Genomic DNA, 14,761 nt, shown 5'->3' with positions numbered 1-14,761 from the left:
CTCTCTCCTTCAGCTCAGCTAGCTGTGACTGGTCATTAACACAAACATTAGACGCTCTGTGAATCCATAGCTCCTCCATCTCTTCTTTGCTATACTGCCCATAAAACAGAGCAGCCCCATAATGACCCACACAATGGGCACACTTGACTATCAGGGGCAGAGCAGGGAAGAGTGTCTCTGTCAAAAGCAAAGCTGTTAAGAGTGGGAGCCGATGGGGTGCTTTTGGTCGGCGTAAAAAAATGATTGTTGTGTGAAGAGGAAATATTTGTCTGGTGGTGTTTCATCAGCAGGAAAGGGCTCAGTGAGATTGGCAATGATATTGTAATGCAGAAGTCTGTACATTAAACATAATTGAGAGAGAGAGAGCTCACGTTATAGAAACACATAAACTATGCTCTAAAATCACGTTGGCTTGCCTTATATAAACTCAGTGCTGAAGCTCCTACACACAGTAGCCTCAAAGAAAGCATTATCTCGTATCACCTGAACTAATAGGTGATCTTCCATCACATGTGGGGGGTAGTGCAAAGATACACACCTGGGAACATACAGATAATCACACTCCAGTCTCTCTTCCACACACACACACACACACACACACACACACACACACACACACACACACACACACACACACACACACACACACACACACACACACACACACCTGTTGACCTTAAGCCGATATTAATGATACATGCCTTGAACATACATCTGCGCTTAGACCCATAAAGCATGGATTAAATATACACAGCACAGACACTAACTGTGTTATTTTATACAAAAATCCTTGAAAAGGAAATGGATGCAAGGACTCGGGAATTCCATTATCGGTAAGGTGACAGGTGATGATGCCTTCTCCCTTTTTTTTCTCTCTTTCTTCTCTGTCAAGGTCAGAGAGATGCCATGGGGTAGCGAAGGAAGAAGATTTGATTTAAATGATGTAAAAGGTCGCAGTGCACAGACATAGAAATAGACATAGGAAACGAAGGCAGGGTATTGATGAGACTGTGTGTCATGTGTTGCTGCTTATAGACAGTGTCCTTGCTTCCAAAATGCATGTGTCACTCCTTGCATTATAATGTTGTTGGAACAGAGCTGATGACAAAGATACTAGATAATGAAAACCCAATGTTAATACTACTCTGAGTAATCAAATGTTTTGGACTTACAGAAGCAGAAGTGTGGCGTTGCAGCCTCAAGCTCCGCGGCATCAAAACAACAGCCAGCAAATCAATATGTGGCCGCTAAACCATCAAATTATAAACAGCACGTCCACACGCACAAACACACAGTCATACAATCGTGGAAAAAAAAAAGTGCCCAGAGGATATCAGGAGAGACTGTGTCGCAAAGTTTGATTTCTGCTAAGTAACTGATGCACCTGTAATAGTTTTGTTTGTCTTTGGCACAATGGTGACACCTGATATCTACCGAAGAGGATATCTTTTACTTCGTTATTACATGAGCCAGTGAATTTCTGGACCGATTTCAGACAGGCATTATCGGAGACGCCCCTGGCTTCTTTCTTGGCGTGAAAGATGGCGGTCATTTGGCTAGACGAGGGGGCCAGTGAAGACCCCCCTCCTAGACTGGAGCGGACGGGTGCAGAGGAGCCTAGGGCGGGCTGTATTAATGAACAGGCAGTGCTGAAAGGGACAGGTTCCTGTAATGCTGATGAATGGTCATTACAGAGCAGAGACGAGAGAAGGGAGCAGGAGGGGGGGGGAGAGAAGAGAGGAGAGGAGAGGGGGAAGAAGAGTACAGCAAAGTGGGCACAGAGGGAGCAGCGGTGAAAAAAGGCTTTAATTTGCACCTCGGATTTCTGTAAACTCGTTTATCATGTCAGCGGTGTCACTGTTTTCCCCGTGCCTTCTCTCCCCCCTCCCTCTTCTTTCCCCCACCTGACCAAAAGCTTGTGTTTCTCCAAATATCGCCATGGTTTTCCTTGACGATCTTTTGATCTTCAATTTGTATCTCTTTTATATATTTTCCATAATTTACGGATGTCATTTTATGGACTCAACAACAAGTTTTTGGAATCGTATCAATCATTTGACTGGTTGTGTGTGGAGAGCTGATGTCTTCTCCTCTCCATTAGGCCTGATTGAGCAGCTGGGGCTTTAAAGGTCAAAGGAAGGAGGAAGCTTCAGGAGATATATGCACACAAGAAACATGAACTGACTGGAGGCCCACTCACTCCACTATAGAGCCCATTAACTCTTCCTCGCCTACAGCTGTTTGGATCGTAAGGGGTGGGGGTCGCGTTTTGGAGAAATACATCTTTGAGCCAAGCTGTTGCTTCAAATGGGAGTAAAAAAGAATGGTATTATTTCAGACGGTGGACATGTTTGGAGAGGAGCAATTTCAAAACTGTTCCAAATCAAACTCTCTTCCCCGCAAAATATTACTTTGAAGTAGGCTATAATTGGGTTTTTAATGTTAGTGCCACAATGAATGCATACAGCCTTTCAGTTGTTTCTGTGTGCTCTGTTGCTTTATGCCTATGTATAACTTATGCTTAATGAAAGAAAGCTTTATAATTTCAGATATCACATTTACAATATTCGTAGAATTCCACAAAGACCCATTAACAAACAGTTTAGAGAACCATTTCTGAAAACAGTTCAAGAACCCTCATGAGTGCTTCAAAAGAAGCTTTTAAAAATGGTTCCTAAAGGCACCGTAAATGGTTCTACAAAACACTTTTACTCAAAAAATTTGAATCTGAAAGCAAGTATCTAAGCAAACACCTTTTTACTTCAGTGTTTTCTCTCCCTGCTCCTCAGTGATATCAGTGAAATGCCAATGGCACATTTTCATTATGATGCTGTGTGCTTGATTAAATACCCAAGAGCCTTCTGATGCCCATTCAACATACAGGTCACACCTGAAAGAGATGGCCTGCAGTGTATTTTAGTGCAGCCTGCACGCAAATGCCTTCTCATTGGACTGGCTCTTGGCTGCCGTGTAGTAGCCCCCATCTGTCTAATTGTAATTCAATAGTGCATAATCTTGAATTTGTTACACACCATATTTTATAACGCTTCAACTCAGTGCCCAGCCACGCTTGGCATATATGGCAAATTGCAGCGCATCCAACATAATTACTGGGTTTGTGCGTATGCAGTGGCGGTACATACAGCTGTTGAGAATATTTAGAGAACAGAATGTCAAAGTGGTATTTTTGCTGTTTTGCTGCACTTAAGGAGTTGTTTACGAATTCAGAAAAAGAAGGACATTTGTGTATTCTCAGCGGATGAATAAACCCTGCAGCTTAACAGGAGGATTCCTTTCTGTTAATCCGTGAAGAAGACTCACATTTAGTGCCTCGGGGAGATTGCCGATATGTGTAAAAATTCTCTTTTCTGGCTCATCCAATATTAGCATTCTGTATCAGAAAATGAGAAAACCCCAGAGATGTATCACCAATGATTATTAATCAACCGTGTGCACTCTTCTCTCCCCCTTCACTCTCTCTCTCTCTCTCTCTTTCTCTTGCTGTAGTGGGAGGAGGTGAGTGGCTATGATGAAAACCTTAACACCATCAGGACTTACCAGGTGTGTAACGTCTTCGAGCCCAGTCAAAACAACTGGCTCCTCACCACCTTCATCGACCGGCGCGGGGCACAGCGCATCTACGTGGAGATTCGCTTCACGGTGCGCGACTGCAGCTCCATCCCCAAAGTCCCGGGCTCGTGCAAAGAAACCTTCAACCTCTACTACTATGAAAGTGACGCTGTCATCGCCACCAAAGGCACGGCCTTCTGGATGGAGGCCCCGTACCTCAAGGTGGACACCATTGCCGCGGACGAAAGCTTCTCGCAGGTGGACTTTGGCGGACGTCTGATGAAGGTCAACACGGAGGTGCGGAGCTTCGGCCCGCTGTCCAAAAATGGTTTCTACCTGGCCTTTCAGGACTACGGCGCCTGCATGTCCCTGTTGTCGGTCAGGGTCTTTTATAAAAAGTGCCCGAGCGTGGTCCAGAACTTTGCAATCTTTCCAGAGACCATGACCGGGGCCGAGAGCACCTCCCTGGTTATCGCCAGAGGAATCTGCATTCCCAACTCGGAGGAAGTCGACGTGCCCATCAAGCTCTACTGCAATGGAGACGGGGAGTGGATGGTTCCTATCGGCAGCTGCACGTGCAAGGCTGGCTTTGAACCTGACAATGGCAACGTATGTCGAGGTAAGCAATCAGTCAAACTACATGCAATCATCTTAAACATCCTATGGTTATAGCTACTTGAGAGTGCCACCTCTAACAGGCATCCCACTGACAAGGTATTTGCTTTTCACCCTTCACTGTCTTTTGAAAACGATGGAATACTCATAATAGAAAAAAATCACTACATTGAAGACAGGCGGCGTGATTTTGTTCTATATAAGGCTTTCATATAACGAGGCATCAGCGTACCTCAGATCACAGATTTTCCGCATGATTGGAACGGCTGAATTGATTGTGTTTCATGCGTTTTGCTGAGCATGATGTGCCATACTTCTTCCTTGATCACATCCACCTCCGGTGTACTACAAAAGGCACATTAGCATTGATTCTTAATCTGTAGCGAATGCCAGCCTTCTGTGCAGCCTACTTTACAGATGGCGAGAGGTTTGATTCTGCCTCAGTACGATGTGCCGAAGTGTAAGTTCTGAAGAATAGATAATAACGTACTATGCATAAAGACGAGGTTAATCTTTCCAGTTCAAGCTGTCAGTTCCTCTCTCATGCTGTCTGTCCTCTTAATGCACCTTTGCGCTCTGTACCCTGTTTTCTTCTTTGTGTCTGTCTGTCTGTCTGTCTGTCTGTCTGTCTGTCTGTCTGTCTGTCTCTATTTCTCTCTCACACATACGCTCGCACACTCAGAAGCACATTCAAAGAAAGAGTTTGCTCAAGGTGTCTGATGATAATATAAGTGGCTTGGGGGCTCTCAGTGTGGCAAACCGTATTGGTTGGCGTACCCCTGGAGGTTAGCTGGAGAGTGTGTGGAGCCCAGATAAGATTGATTGACGCACATCTGCTCTGATCAATAAACAGATATGAGAGTGCCACATATCTACAAAGCACAGTGTGTGCGACTGTCTACTGTATCCTTCTTGCATTGCTTTATGTGTCCATGCCAAACACCCACACACACACACACACACACACACACACACACACTAAAATACACAGAAAAACACACAAATGTGCAGTTCTCTGTTTAGGCGGAAGATATTTAGTTAGAAAAATGACATGGCAAAAGTGTGTTGCCTTAAGTTGGCTCATTACTGGAGGTTTTCATTTGACTTCAAATTAAGTTTGCTATGAATATTTTTTCTTCTTTTTTCACAATCAATAGCATTTATTTTAATCATTTAAACATTGTTATCTAACCCGTACCTTTCAGAAACATAATTTTAGTGCATAATGTGCAAACTAATTATTAGCAGATAGCAGACTTTAGTTTTTGTGCCGTGAATCTTAATACAACACATTTTTTAAAGGGAACATGGTTGGGGAATTGTTCAAAGTAATCGCAGCATCATTATTTATAATAAAAAGTTTCAAACTAATTTCAAGCTCAACAAGCCTTATGAGGGAAACAAATATAATGCATTCCGTGCTTTGTATACACTGCTGAAAATAGTTAGGTTTTGTAATACATGATTCCATCTGTTTAATGTGACCACAGTTGAGTCTATTTAGTAAATATTTCCAGTGTATGCTCTTGTTAAGGATATTAGACACTTGAGTTGTGTAAATAATGATAATGATACATATGTTTGGCAGCATGTTGTGTCAGTTGTGGTATATCTTTTGGCGACCTGTGACTGGATCTTAACATTTTTATCCTTAATTAAATGGTCTTTTATTGAATAAATCCACCTTTAATTGCTCTCATGAAGATGCCTTAACAATTTCAGGTGGGTAATAACCAGCATGTTTGAATTGACTATGTGTTGCTGTATCTCACTAGAGCTAATCATTCGTGTATGTAAAGTACATTGTTTGAAGGTTAAACATGTAAGGCAAAGAAGCCAGATAACCTTGTCCGTCCTCTTAATTATTCATATATAAAAAAAATATTAAATATTATTTGTTCTGCAAACTTACTCAATGCTGATCCATGTCTTTTTTTTGCTCATCTTTTCTTAACTGAATTTTTATTTATTTTTTACCACAATCTTACACATTTGCAGCACAATAATTGGAGCCTAAATTTTCCCCCTAGCACGAGGCCCGTTGTGGCTTGTGTTAGGGTGGAGGGCACACACTGCAAACACACATCTTTGAACAGAGGAGGAGGCATATGTATTTCCACTAATTCCTACAATCCCCCTTACTTCCTTCTCTAGTACCAACAGCAAGTATACTTCCTGCTCTATTGTCATTTATCTCTCTCTCTCTTCATCTCTCTCTCCATCTCTCTCTCTCTCTTTCTATGATAGAAATGTTTCATTATGGGAGGTATGAATAACAGCTTGTGGAGAGAGGAAGTTCTTCCCGTCTAGCCGTAGAGAGATGTTAAAACGTGTAAAATGTTGCATAGGTTTACTCATAAGCCTAAGAACACCCAGACCAACATGCACACGAGAATGCTTGCAAAGACAAAAAAGGGAGTGAATCAAAATATGTAGTATATAGCTAGTTTACTCTCTGGAGACTAAAATGTAATGTGTTCCCCTCTCATCGCCACTGTAATAGTCCCACTGCAATAAAAGCAATCTCTACCTTTTTATTACACAGTCTCTTTTCATGGGCTTCCAATCCATATTTAAACAAGGAAATCTAACCTTAAAGTGCTTGCGGAGGCTGAGTACTATCGGCAACCAATCAATTGATGAGTTGGTGCAATAACATGGCCTCAGCATTGGGTCTGTAGTAATTGCCCATTAGAGATGAAGTAACAGCAACTAGGAACAAAAAGAATATGAGAGCCTGCAGTGTCATGCTGAAATAATTCCGTTCATTTGAGGGCATCATGAAAAGGGATATTATTATATATATTGCTTCTGTTTAGAGCTATTCTTTACAATCTGATATTTTAATACAATATTGTCGCAGTTTATATTAGTAAAGTAGAGTGCACTAATCTCCCTGGACATCAATTCAGCTAAGGACCATATTAGGTAATGTATATAACATCACAAATTCAGTGCCATACCATACTATATGTGTCAATCTTGCACAAACACAGAAACATATTTGAGAGGCACATTTTTTACTTATGGATGATGTATTAAGGTAATTTTTTACTTCTGAATATGAACATAATTTAGTTAGAAAACAATTGCTATGCTTGTGTGTGTGTGTGTGTGTGTGCATGTTCAAACAAGTGTCTGTTTGTATGTTGTGTCAGTGTGTGCGCGCGCGCCTCCTCCCTGTACCTCTTTGCACGCTCTCTAATCTATATGTTTTAATTAGTGACAGGTAGCGTGGTGTGTGTGTATCTGTGGCCTGCTGTCAGTGGGGCAGAGAGACCATGTAGAGTTGTTGTGCTCGGTAACGATGATGCCAGCACGCCATCCTCATTACCGGCTCCCACACAAGCCATTTGGGTATCCCCCCTCATCTCTCTCTCTCTCTCTCTCTCTCTCTCTCTCTCTCTCTCTCTCTCTCTTGCTCTCTCTCTCCCTCTGCATCTTTCTTTCTCTATCCCCCTCTCTCCCCCCCCTCCCCCCTTGGCTATGTAAGCAATCTGCTAAATATTTTATTACCTCCCAGTTAAATCGAGCGGAGACACTCCAAATAGCGCCCCACTACCTCCACCGATGTTTTCCTGCTCAACTGAAGTATCTAAGAAAGACGGATTTGATGGTTTGGCTGAACCCTCTCACGGATGTGGGTTGTTGTCTCCAGCTGAGTGATTTATAGAATCACCTTGATTAGGTTTGCTAATCATTGATCATTTTAATGTTCCATGGATCATTCCTCATTCACAAAGTGATTTAAAACGTCTCGATAAGCTAATTATTCTGCTGTTAAAACTCTTAAAAGTGAATGATGTGGCATGAAATACTTCACAGTAAACAGGGCTCAGTGACATAACATAAAGAGCAATTCAGATTTTTTTTTTTAGGCTGTCTGTTTTCCATTAGGCTGTTCACACTTTTTCCTCTGGGATTGCATCATTTTCTATTGGCTGATAAATGCCTGTCTGGAGTATATAAAGGCTGGCAGTCTTATTTTATGAGGCCCTCTACAATATTTTCTCTTATTTTGTAATTGGTTAACCAACACTCAAAGCTTATTAATTTTTGTGTTGTTCCTATGCAAAGCACACTACTGCTCAGAGTTTTGCCTACATGGACTAGTATTGGGTACAGAGAGGATCGTAATATAATTTGAATGCAGGGCTATTGATTTTTTTGCAAAGACATGACCTGGATACTAGTGAAATAGGACGCAGAGTATAATGACTAAAGTTATCATCCATAATATTTCCTGGTTACTTATTCATGGAACTCTATTTTATCCATCCATCCTCATAATCTAATGCACTGTCTATGATTAAGTGTTTATTTAGTGGGCTATTTACGTAAATATCTCACCAAGAGCAGTCCCCATAGGCCTATACGGCAATATATATCTTCTCATATTTTTCTCTTCACTGTTAGGCTCCAGTGGGCTTTTGACACACTGGCACATTAATATTACAAATATTCAAATAACTTTATTTAACATCCTGCGGGCTGACAGTGGCAGTGGGAGATTCACAGCCCATTGAGCAAGTGCGCTTCCCTGGGCTAAGTGCCGATTCATCATGGCTGCCTTACTCCTGTCTAATGACTGCCATCATGGGGCACGAGCACACACGCACACACACTGACAATGCACATACACACATCTCAGCATCTCAAGTATTACTTCTTCCATATGCTTTTTCTACAATAGTGTTCCGGACACATTTATCACTATATTAACCCTAGCCCTTAAAACGGATAAACCTACCTCTATAGAGTTCATTGTCATGGACACCAACCAACTGGCCTACAGCCCTTTTTTGGAAAGATTAGAGAATCAAACTGAAAAAAAGAGGATCATTCTTTCAAATCATACCCACAATGCCAACCACCTTTGAATTTCACCAGCCATTTTCTTTCATTTAAAGTTTGGCTTTAGAGTCCAGTTACTGTAATGTTTTGCTTTTGCAGTTCTCCCCGCTCCACCGAGGCTTTGATTACTACTTTATATGTCTTATCTGAGTCTAAAAGATCTGGCAGACAGTACCCACAAAAGGGCTGCAAGCTATATTAGAGCCAATTCCAGCCCATTTGGCCTTGTCTATTTCCAGTTCCACAGAGTTTACTTCATTTGCGGTGATGCACCCATATGTACTCGCCAACGCACAAACTGCAAATAACACACACACACACACACACACACACACACACACACACACACACACACACACACACACACACACACACACACACACACACACACACACACACACACCAATACCAACACCAACAAACACCAAGATCTACTAAGTCACCTTGAAGCCCAATTAAGTAAGCATCTGACTCTTCCTGTTCCTATTAGTCCTATAGCAGTGAGGACCAGCGCAACGACAAAAATGCAGTATACCGGGAGGAACACGCAGAGAATAGCTGTAAGAAAAGAGCAGGGAGTGAAAGCCTTCTTGTTTCCATGGCTCTGAATGGACTGAATGGAGGGATGGCAGAGAGCAGTGGTGAAAGAGTGTGACCCAAACAAAGACTCTTTGAATGTAAGGCCGTAAACACAGTTTAGTAATGACCCCAAGCACGTATGTGCCCGCTCCACGTCGTTGCAGTAGGAAATATTGTTTGCGCACATAATGAAAATACCCCCCCACACACAGAGCTGTTCTTAGTGGGAGTAAGAGTATGTGTCCCCTATAGAGGGACACATACTCTTACTCCCATTATTTTTCACTCTCTCTCTCTCTCTGTCATTCCTTTCAGCCTATGATTGTTGTTTTTTTTTGTCTGCTTTTCTAACCTTCAGTCCCTTTCAGGCCATATATTATACTTGGCCACTGGGCTTTCTTCATTCTAGGCCTACATTGTCATATCCCACTCAGTCTTTCCCTCACTTTCCACACAGGAACTTTTTCAAGAAAAGCCATAGCTTTGACCCCACATCTATTCCAATCTTGCTTGCCAAATCCTTCTCTTACCTCTGTCTCAGCTATGTTGTCAGTCAATATAATTCTTTTTTTGTCCTATTCCTTTCCTTTCCTCTCCTAACTATGTGATGGACACTGGTTGTTGAGGCCAGTGACAGACATAGGGACACAGGGGGGGGACAAAGCACCCCCCTAACAGTCAGCAGATGGCTGGGGCACTGCTTAATTTGCCTATGGTCACCCTCGCTGGCTAAACACAAAAGCCCAGCACTACAAGAGACTGCACTTCACCCCCGCGCCCCAACTCTGACCCCCATCAATCAAATCCCTCACCTCATGCTTTAAGTTATAATTGCACATTTAAAAAAAACACAACAAAGACATCATCAATAATGCAGAAGGAAAGCGTATGCTGCTATCACTGAGATAGATAAATAGATAGATAGATAGATAGATAGACAGACAGACAGACAGACAGACAGACAGACAGACAGACAGACAGACAGACAGGCGGGCGGGCGGACGGACGGATGGACGGACGGACGGACAGACAGACAGACAGACAGACAGACAGACAGATAGACAGACAGACATAGATAGATAGATAGATAGATAGATAGATAGATAGATAGATAGATAGATAGATAGATAGATAGATAGATAGATAGATAGATAGATAGATAGATAGATAGATGGATTAGAGAGATATTGTATTTCTTCCTACATTTTGCAGCAGTAATTCACATAAATGACAAAAAACAAACAATTAGGTAAGTTGGAAAGTCGGAACACAAAATTACCCCTCTGGAGTATGCTCTGGCAGGCAGTAATGATGAAACGTGGTGTGCATCTCGACAGATTTCTCCACACACACACACACACACACACACACACACACACACACACACACACACACACACACACACACACACACACACACACACACACACACACACACACACACACACACACACACACACACACAACCCTCCATCGCCCCTCATTTGTTGATTCTCTCTCTGCCTCATCACTGTCCAACAGTATTCACTGTTCAACTAACACTAACACAGGCCTGTTTGGTTTGATGGCAGAGGGGCACATCACATCATAATTCTAGGGAATTGTCTCATCCCCTTCCTGGAGGTGATGAGACAGCAGCAGGATGAGAGATGTGGATTAGTCAAGGTAATGTTGTGGACTGAAAATTGTATAAGGATTCAATCGCAATTATAGTTGGGCCAAAACACCTCTGTTCTGTTCATTCCAAAGGCAGTGAGAATAGTCACCCAAAGCAACCAAGAAGAAGCAACCTATCAGAATCAAACAAGGTACTCATTTCCATAATGTGTTCTTTTGTTTGGGATGCCGGCAGACAAATGCACAATTACAAATACAAGCACACAAACACACACAACTACCTATTGTCATCGAAGAGCAGCCAATCACAATCTATATTATGATATCCTATATTTAGATTTCTGATATTAACACATTTGGCGGCTATCTTAAATATACTATGTGTAATGTCTGCTTTTTGCTGCTGAAATGCTTTCAGCGTATAGCATCATAAGCCAATACTTTCGTCAAGGTTGGCAAGTCTGCAAACACATGCACACACACAATTTCCATCATCTCAGAGTACTTTGCGTGTCCAATTTCATAACCTAATCATGTTTGCCATAACTCACTCGCACTTGTAGGCAAACAGCATTACAGTTCCACATAAGTGCTCCGTAAGTGTCCCCTGATTAAACATACGTGAAGAATTATGTCTGTGTAATCTATCTCATGACACCATGCATTATCCTAAACGAACTTGGCTCCCTATAACTGGGCGGGTCAAATCACACACAACCTCAGAGCCTACGATCGCGATATGCAATTATCCGACAATTGGACAACTCTCATAATCCGCATTGCACTGTGGCATTGTACACGGTTAATTGCATGTTTTCAGTGACAGTAAACACGAGCCTTGTACTTTATCGGGGTCAGAGGAAAAGCAGTGGTTCCTCAGAAACCAAACGGAAATGTCTCTTTTCTCAGGCTGACCGACAGGAAGAGCCTATGAAGCTCAATCTGGCAGACACATCTCTGTGACAAATTATTGATCGTGGCTTTGTTGTCACTCCTCATGCCAACGGCCCTCCCGCTATGGCTGCCTTCCGAAAAACGCCCACTGGAGAAGACATTGTGTGAATATTGAATCTTGAAAGTAAGATAACGTAGAGGATGAGTGTGTGCCTATCTATATGTGTGTGTGTGTGTATTGGGGAGGCAGTGTGGAAAGAGAAAAAGAGGGAGAGTGACTTGGTAATCCTCTCTTTGAGCACTTTGTGCTTTGTGCTCCATTTGTTTACTGAGTTCCCACACTGTCTGGGGGGCTGTAGCTTTTTTTTCTCCCAGACCGGAATTAGCATAGCCAGACTTCAAATCTGTGTGGCGCGTACATGCATGTGTATGAATGTGTATGTCTCTCTTTATTTCCACTTGCCTGTGTGTGTGTGTGTGTGCAGTTTAGATAAGGTGAGAGCTTAGTGCATCCTAATTGGCTGGGACACCTCAACTTTATTAAAATGTTTGTATTTTTGCATTTTGTAATGACAACTAATCATGCTTTCACTGTGTAGAGTGGGAACAGTGTCAACAGGTTGAGTGCTGCCTACGTGTTGCAGTGAATGGCATCTCTTTTTCAAGGTTGGAGTGATTGCATTTCTTGTGCACTAGATTTTATAGAACTTCAGTAAGATATGATTTAACAGTGTAAAACCAAAACGATATAAGAATTGGCCTAAAGGTACACTGTATAGGTAGAAGCATTGCACTGTTATTTTGTGTAAAATCCGGAGTTTGCGTTACCTCAAATTTCCCACTCAATAATTCATTTAGTAAAATATTTAAAAAGCTGGATTCAGTTCATGTTTTGAACTCAAATACTTCTCCAAACACTCTTGAACCCAATATTCGAGAAACAGCATATGACATCCGACGGCTATATATAAGAGTTGATACATCTTTGTTATGCTCCGTAGACTGCATATGCTTATCCTTCTCTGCTTTGGAGGAGACCCAAGATTTCGGGGAACATTTTTCACAGACTATACTATCACTGACAATGGAGATAAGGCTACTTGGTGAACACACTTTTGGCAAGGAAGAGGAAAATCTGGAAATAAAAAAAGACATCTCTTCTTTTCAATAAGCTGTATAATCTTATTCTGAAAGTTTGCACTGCCAAATCAGTGGGCTGCTCTTTTGAAAGCGATTGATTTAGTTCAGTGAAGATGCAATCTGCCCCTTGGTTTCCACCAAAAAACAGGGTTTTACGTTCCTTGTAGTCCATTGACAGTTATCTCCAAGGCACATTCCTTGGTTAACTATAACGTCCTAATAATCTTCAACCAATTCAAGGACCAACAACGTGGCCAACAGTCTTCAAGGGGGAAGTTCGCAGTCACAAGTCTCATCTGCAATTGGTGAATAACATGGATGAAGGCGGGATGTTTTATAGAGGTAATGACCTCATTACCTGAAAGATAATAATTTGATTAACTGCGCGATACCTTTATAACAACCCCCTATAACGCTCTTTTATGATGTCTACGCACAGTGCTTACCAATACAAAAAGTCCTCTCGCTGGAAGAGCAGAGATGTTATCTTACTGCTGTACGCCCAGTGTTACTGTCACACTATAGGCCAGCCTGCACAGTGTGTATGCTTCTCTAAAAAGAATGATATCTGATTAGTCCAAGTCCAAATAGAGGCAAGAATCTGACAAACAAATGGATTTGCTGTGTCTCCAATGTTCTCTCGGGAGCTGGATGTGCTGCGATACAAGAGACGCTGCCTTTGTGTTGGAGCCAGCGCCAAGCATAATAAGACCCTTTGGGGGAACGAACCGAACACAGACTGATAGGGACACAAAGGCACACATGCTCATACACTCAGTCAATTTCACAATCTCTCCCGCATTTCTCTCTCCCTCTCTCTTTTTCACACTGCCTATCTTGCCTTGCTACAAACTGACCTTTGTATTATTGGCTCCAGTGGTTGGCCTATCATTTCGTGTTGTGGCTTTTTCATGGTCTTTTGCGTTCCTTGACTCTCGCAAAGTGTATGCTTTCAGACAAGTGTCATGTCATACGCCCATAGCCGTCCAGCAAAGGCTGACTGGCTTGACCGTTTTTTTTTTTGCAGTTTTTTTTATTGTACCGCTGATCCAAACAACTTCACCCTCAGCACTGCACACCCTTGGGTCCTGAGCCTAAACACCCACCCTACTGTGATGTAGAGTGGATGAACGGTTGGCGAGAAACTCGAAGGACAGACACACACACACACACACATACAGATATCATCCTCTATAGATAGATTATTGTGTGGCAACGTGTGAATGCATGTACCAGTGTGCTTACAGGTATGTCTGTTTGTGCTTCACACCCATCCTGGCATGAATGGCCCTGCAAATCTAAATCCCTCCCTCCTTAGTTTAGCCTCTTTATCTCATCTTTTATGCCTCTTTAATTCCCTCTCACTACTGTCCTTCCGTCTCACGCTTTCTGCTAGGAGAGCCGGTCGTAGAGGGATCGCCAACAATAGAGGTATTAACCAAATGTATACGGAGGAGCTTGCCTGACTCGCGCAGTCAATGTGCTCCTTTTAC

At 42.3% G+C, this 14,761-nt stretch overlaps 1 protein-coding gene across 2 annotated transcripts in view; it reads left to right on the top strand.

Moving 5' to 3' along the window:
• LOC307255572 (ephrin type-B receptor 1-B) overlaps window positions 1–14,761 on the top strand; it is a 165,498-nt gene that overhangs the window by 70,951 nt on the left and 79,786 nt on the right. For both annotated transcript variants that reach the window (XM_080034263.1, XM_080034262.1), the window contains exon 3: window positions 3,508–4,189. In XM_080034263.1, coding sequence (XP_079890389.1) covers window positions 3,508–4,189 — 682 coding nt within the window. The remainder of the gene's footprint in view (window positions 1–3,507; window positions 4,190–14,761) is intronic.

This window comes from Ammodytes marinus, assembly GCF_949987685.1.
Source record: "Ammodytes marinus genome assembly, chromosome: 9".
NCBI classification, from domain to species: domain Eukaryota; kingdom Metazoa; phylum Chordata; class Actinopteri; order Uranoscopiformes; family Ammodytidae; genus Ammodytes; species Ammodytes marinus.
The sequence above is the reverse complement of the archived record's forward strand: the minus strand, read 5'-3'. Positions and strand labels throughout refer to the sequence as shown.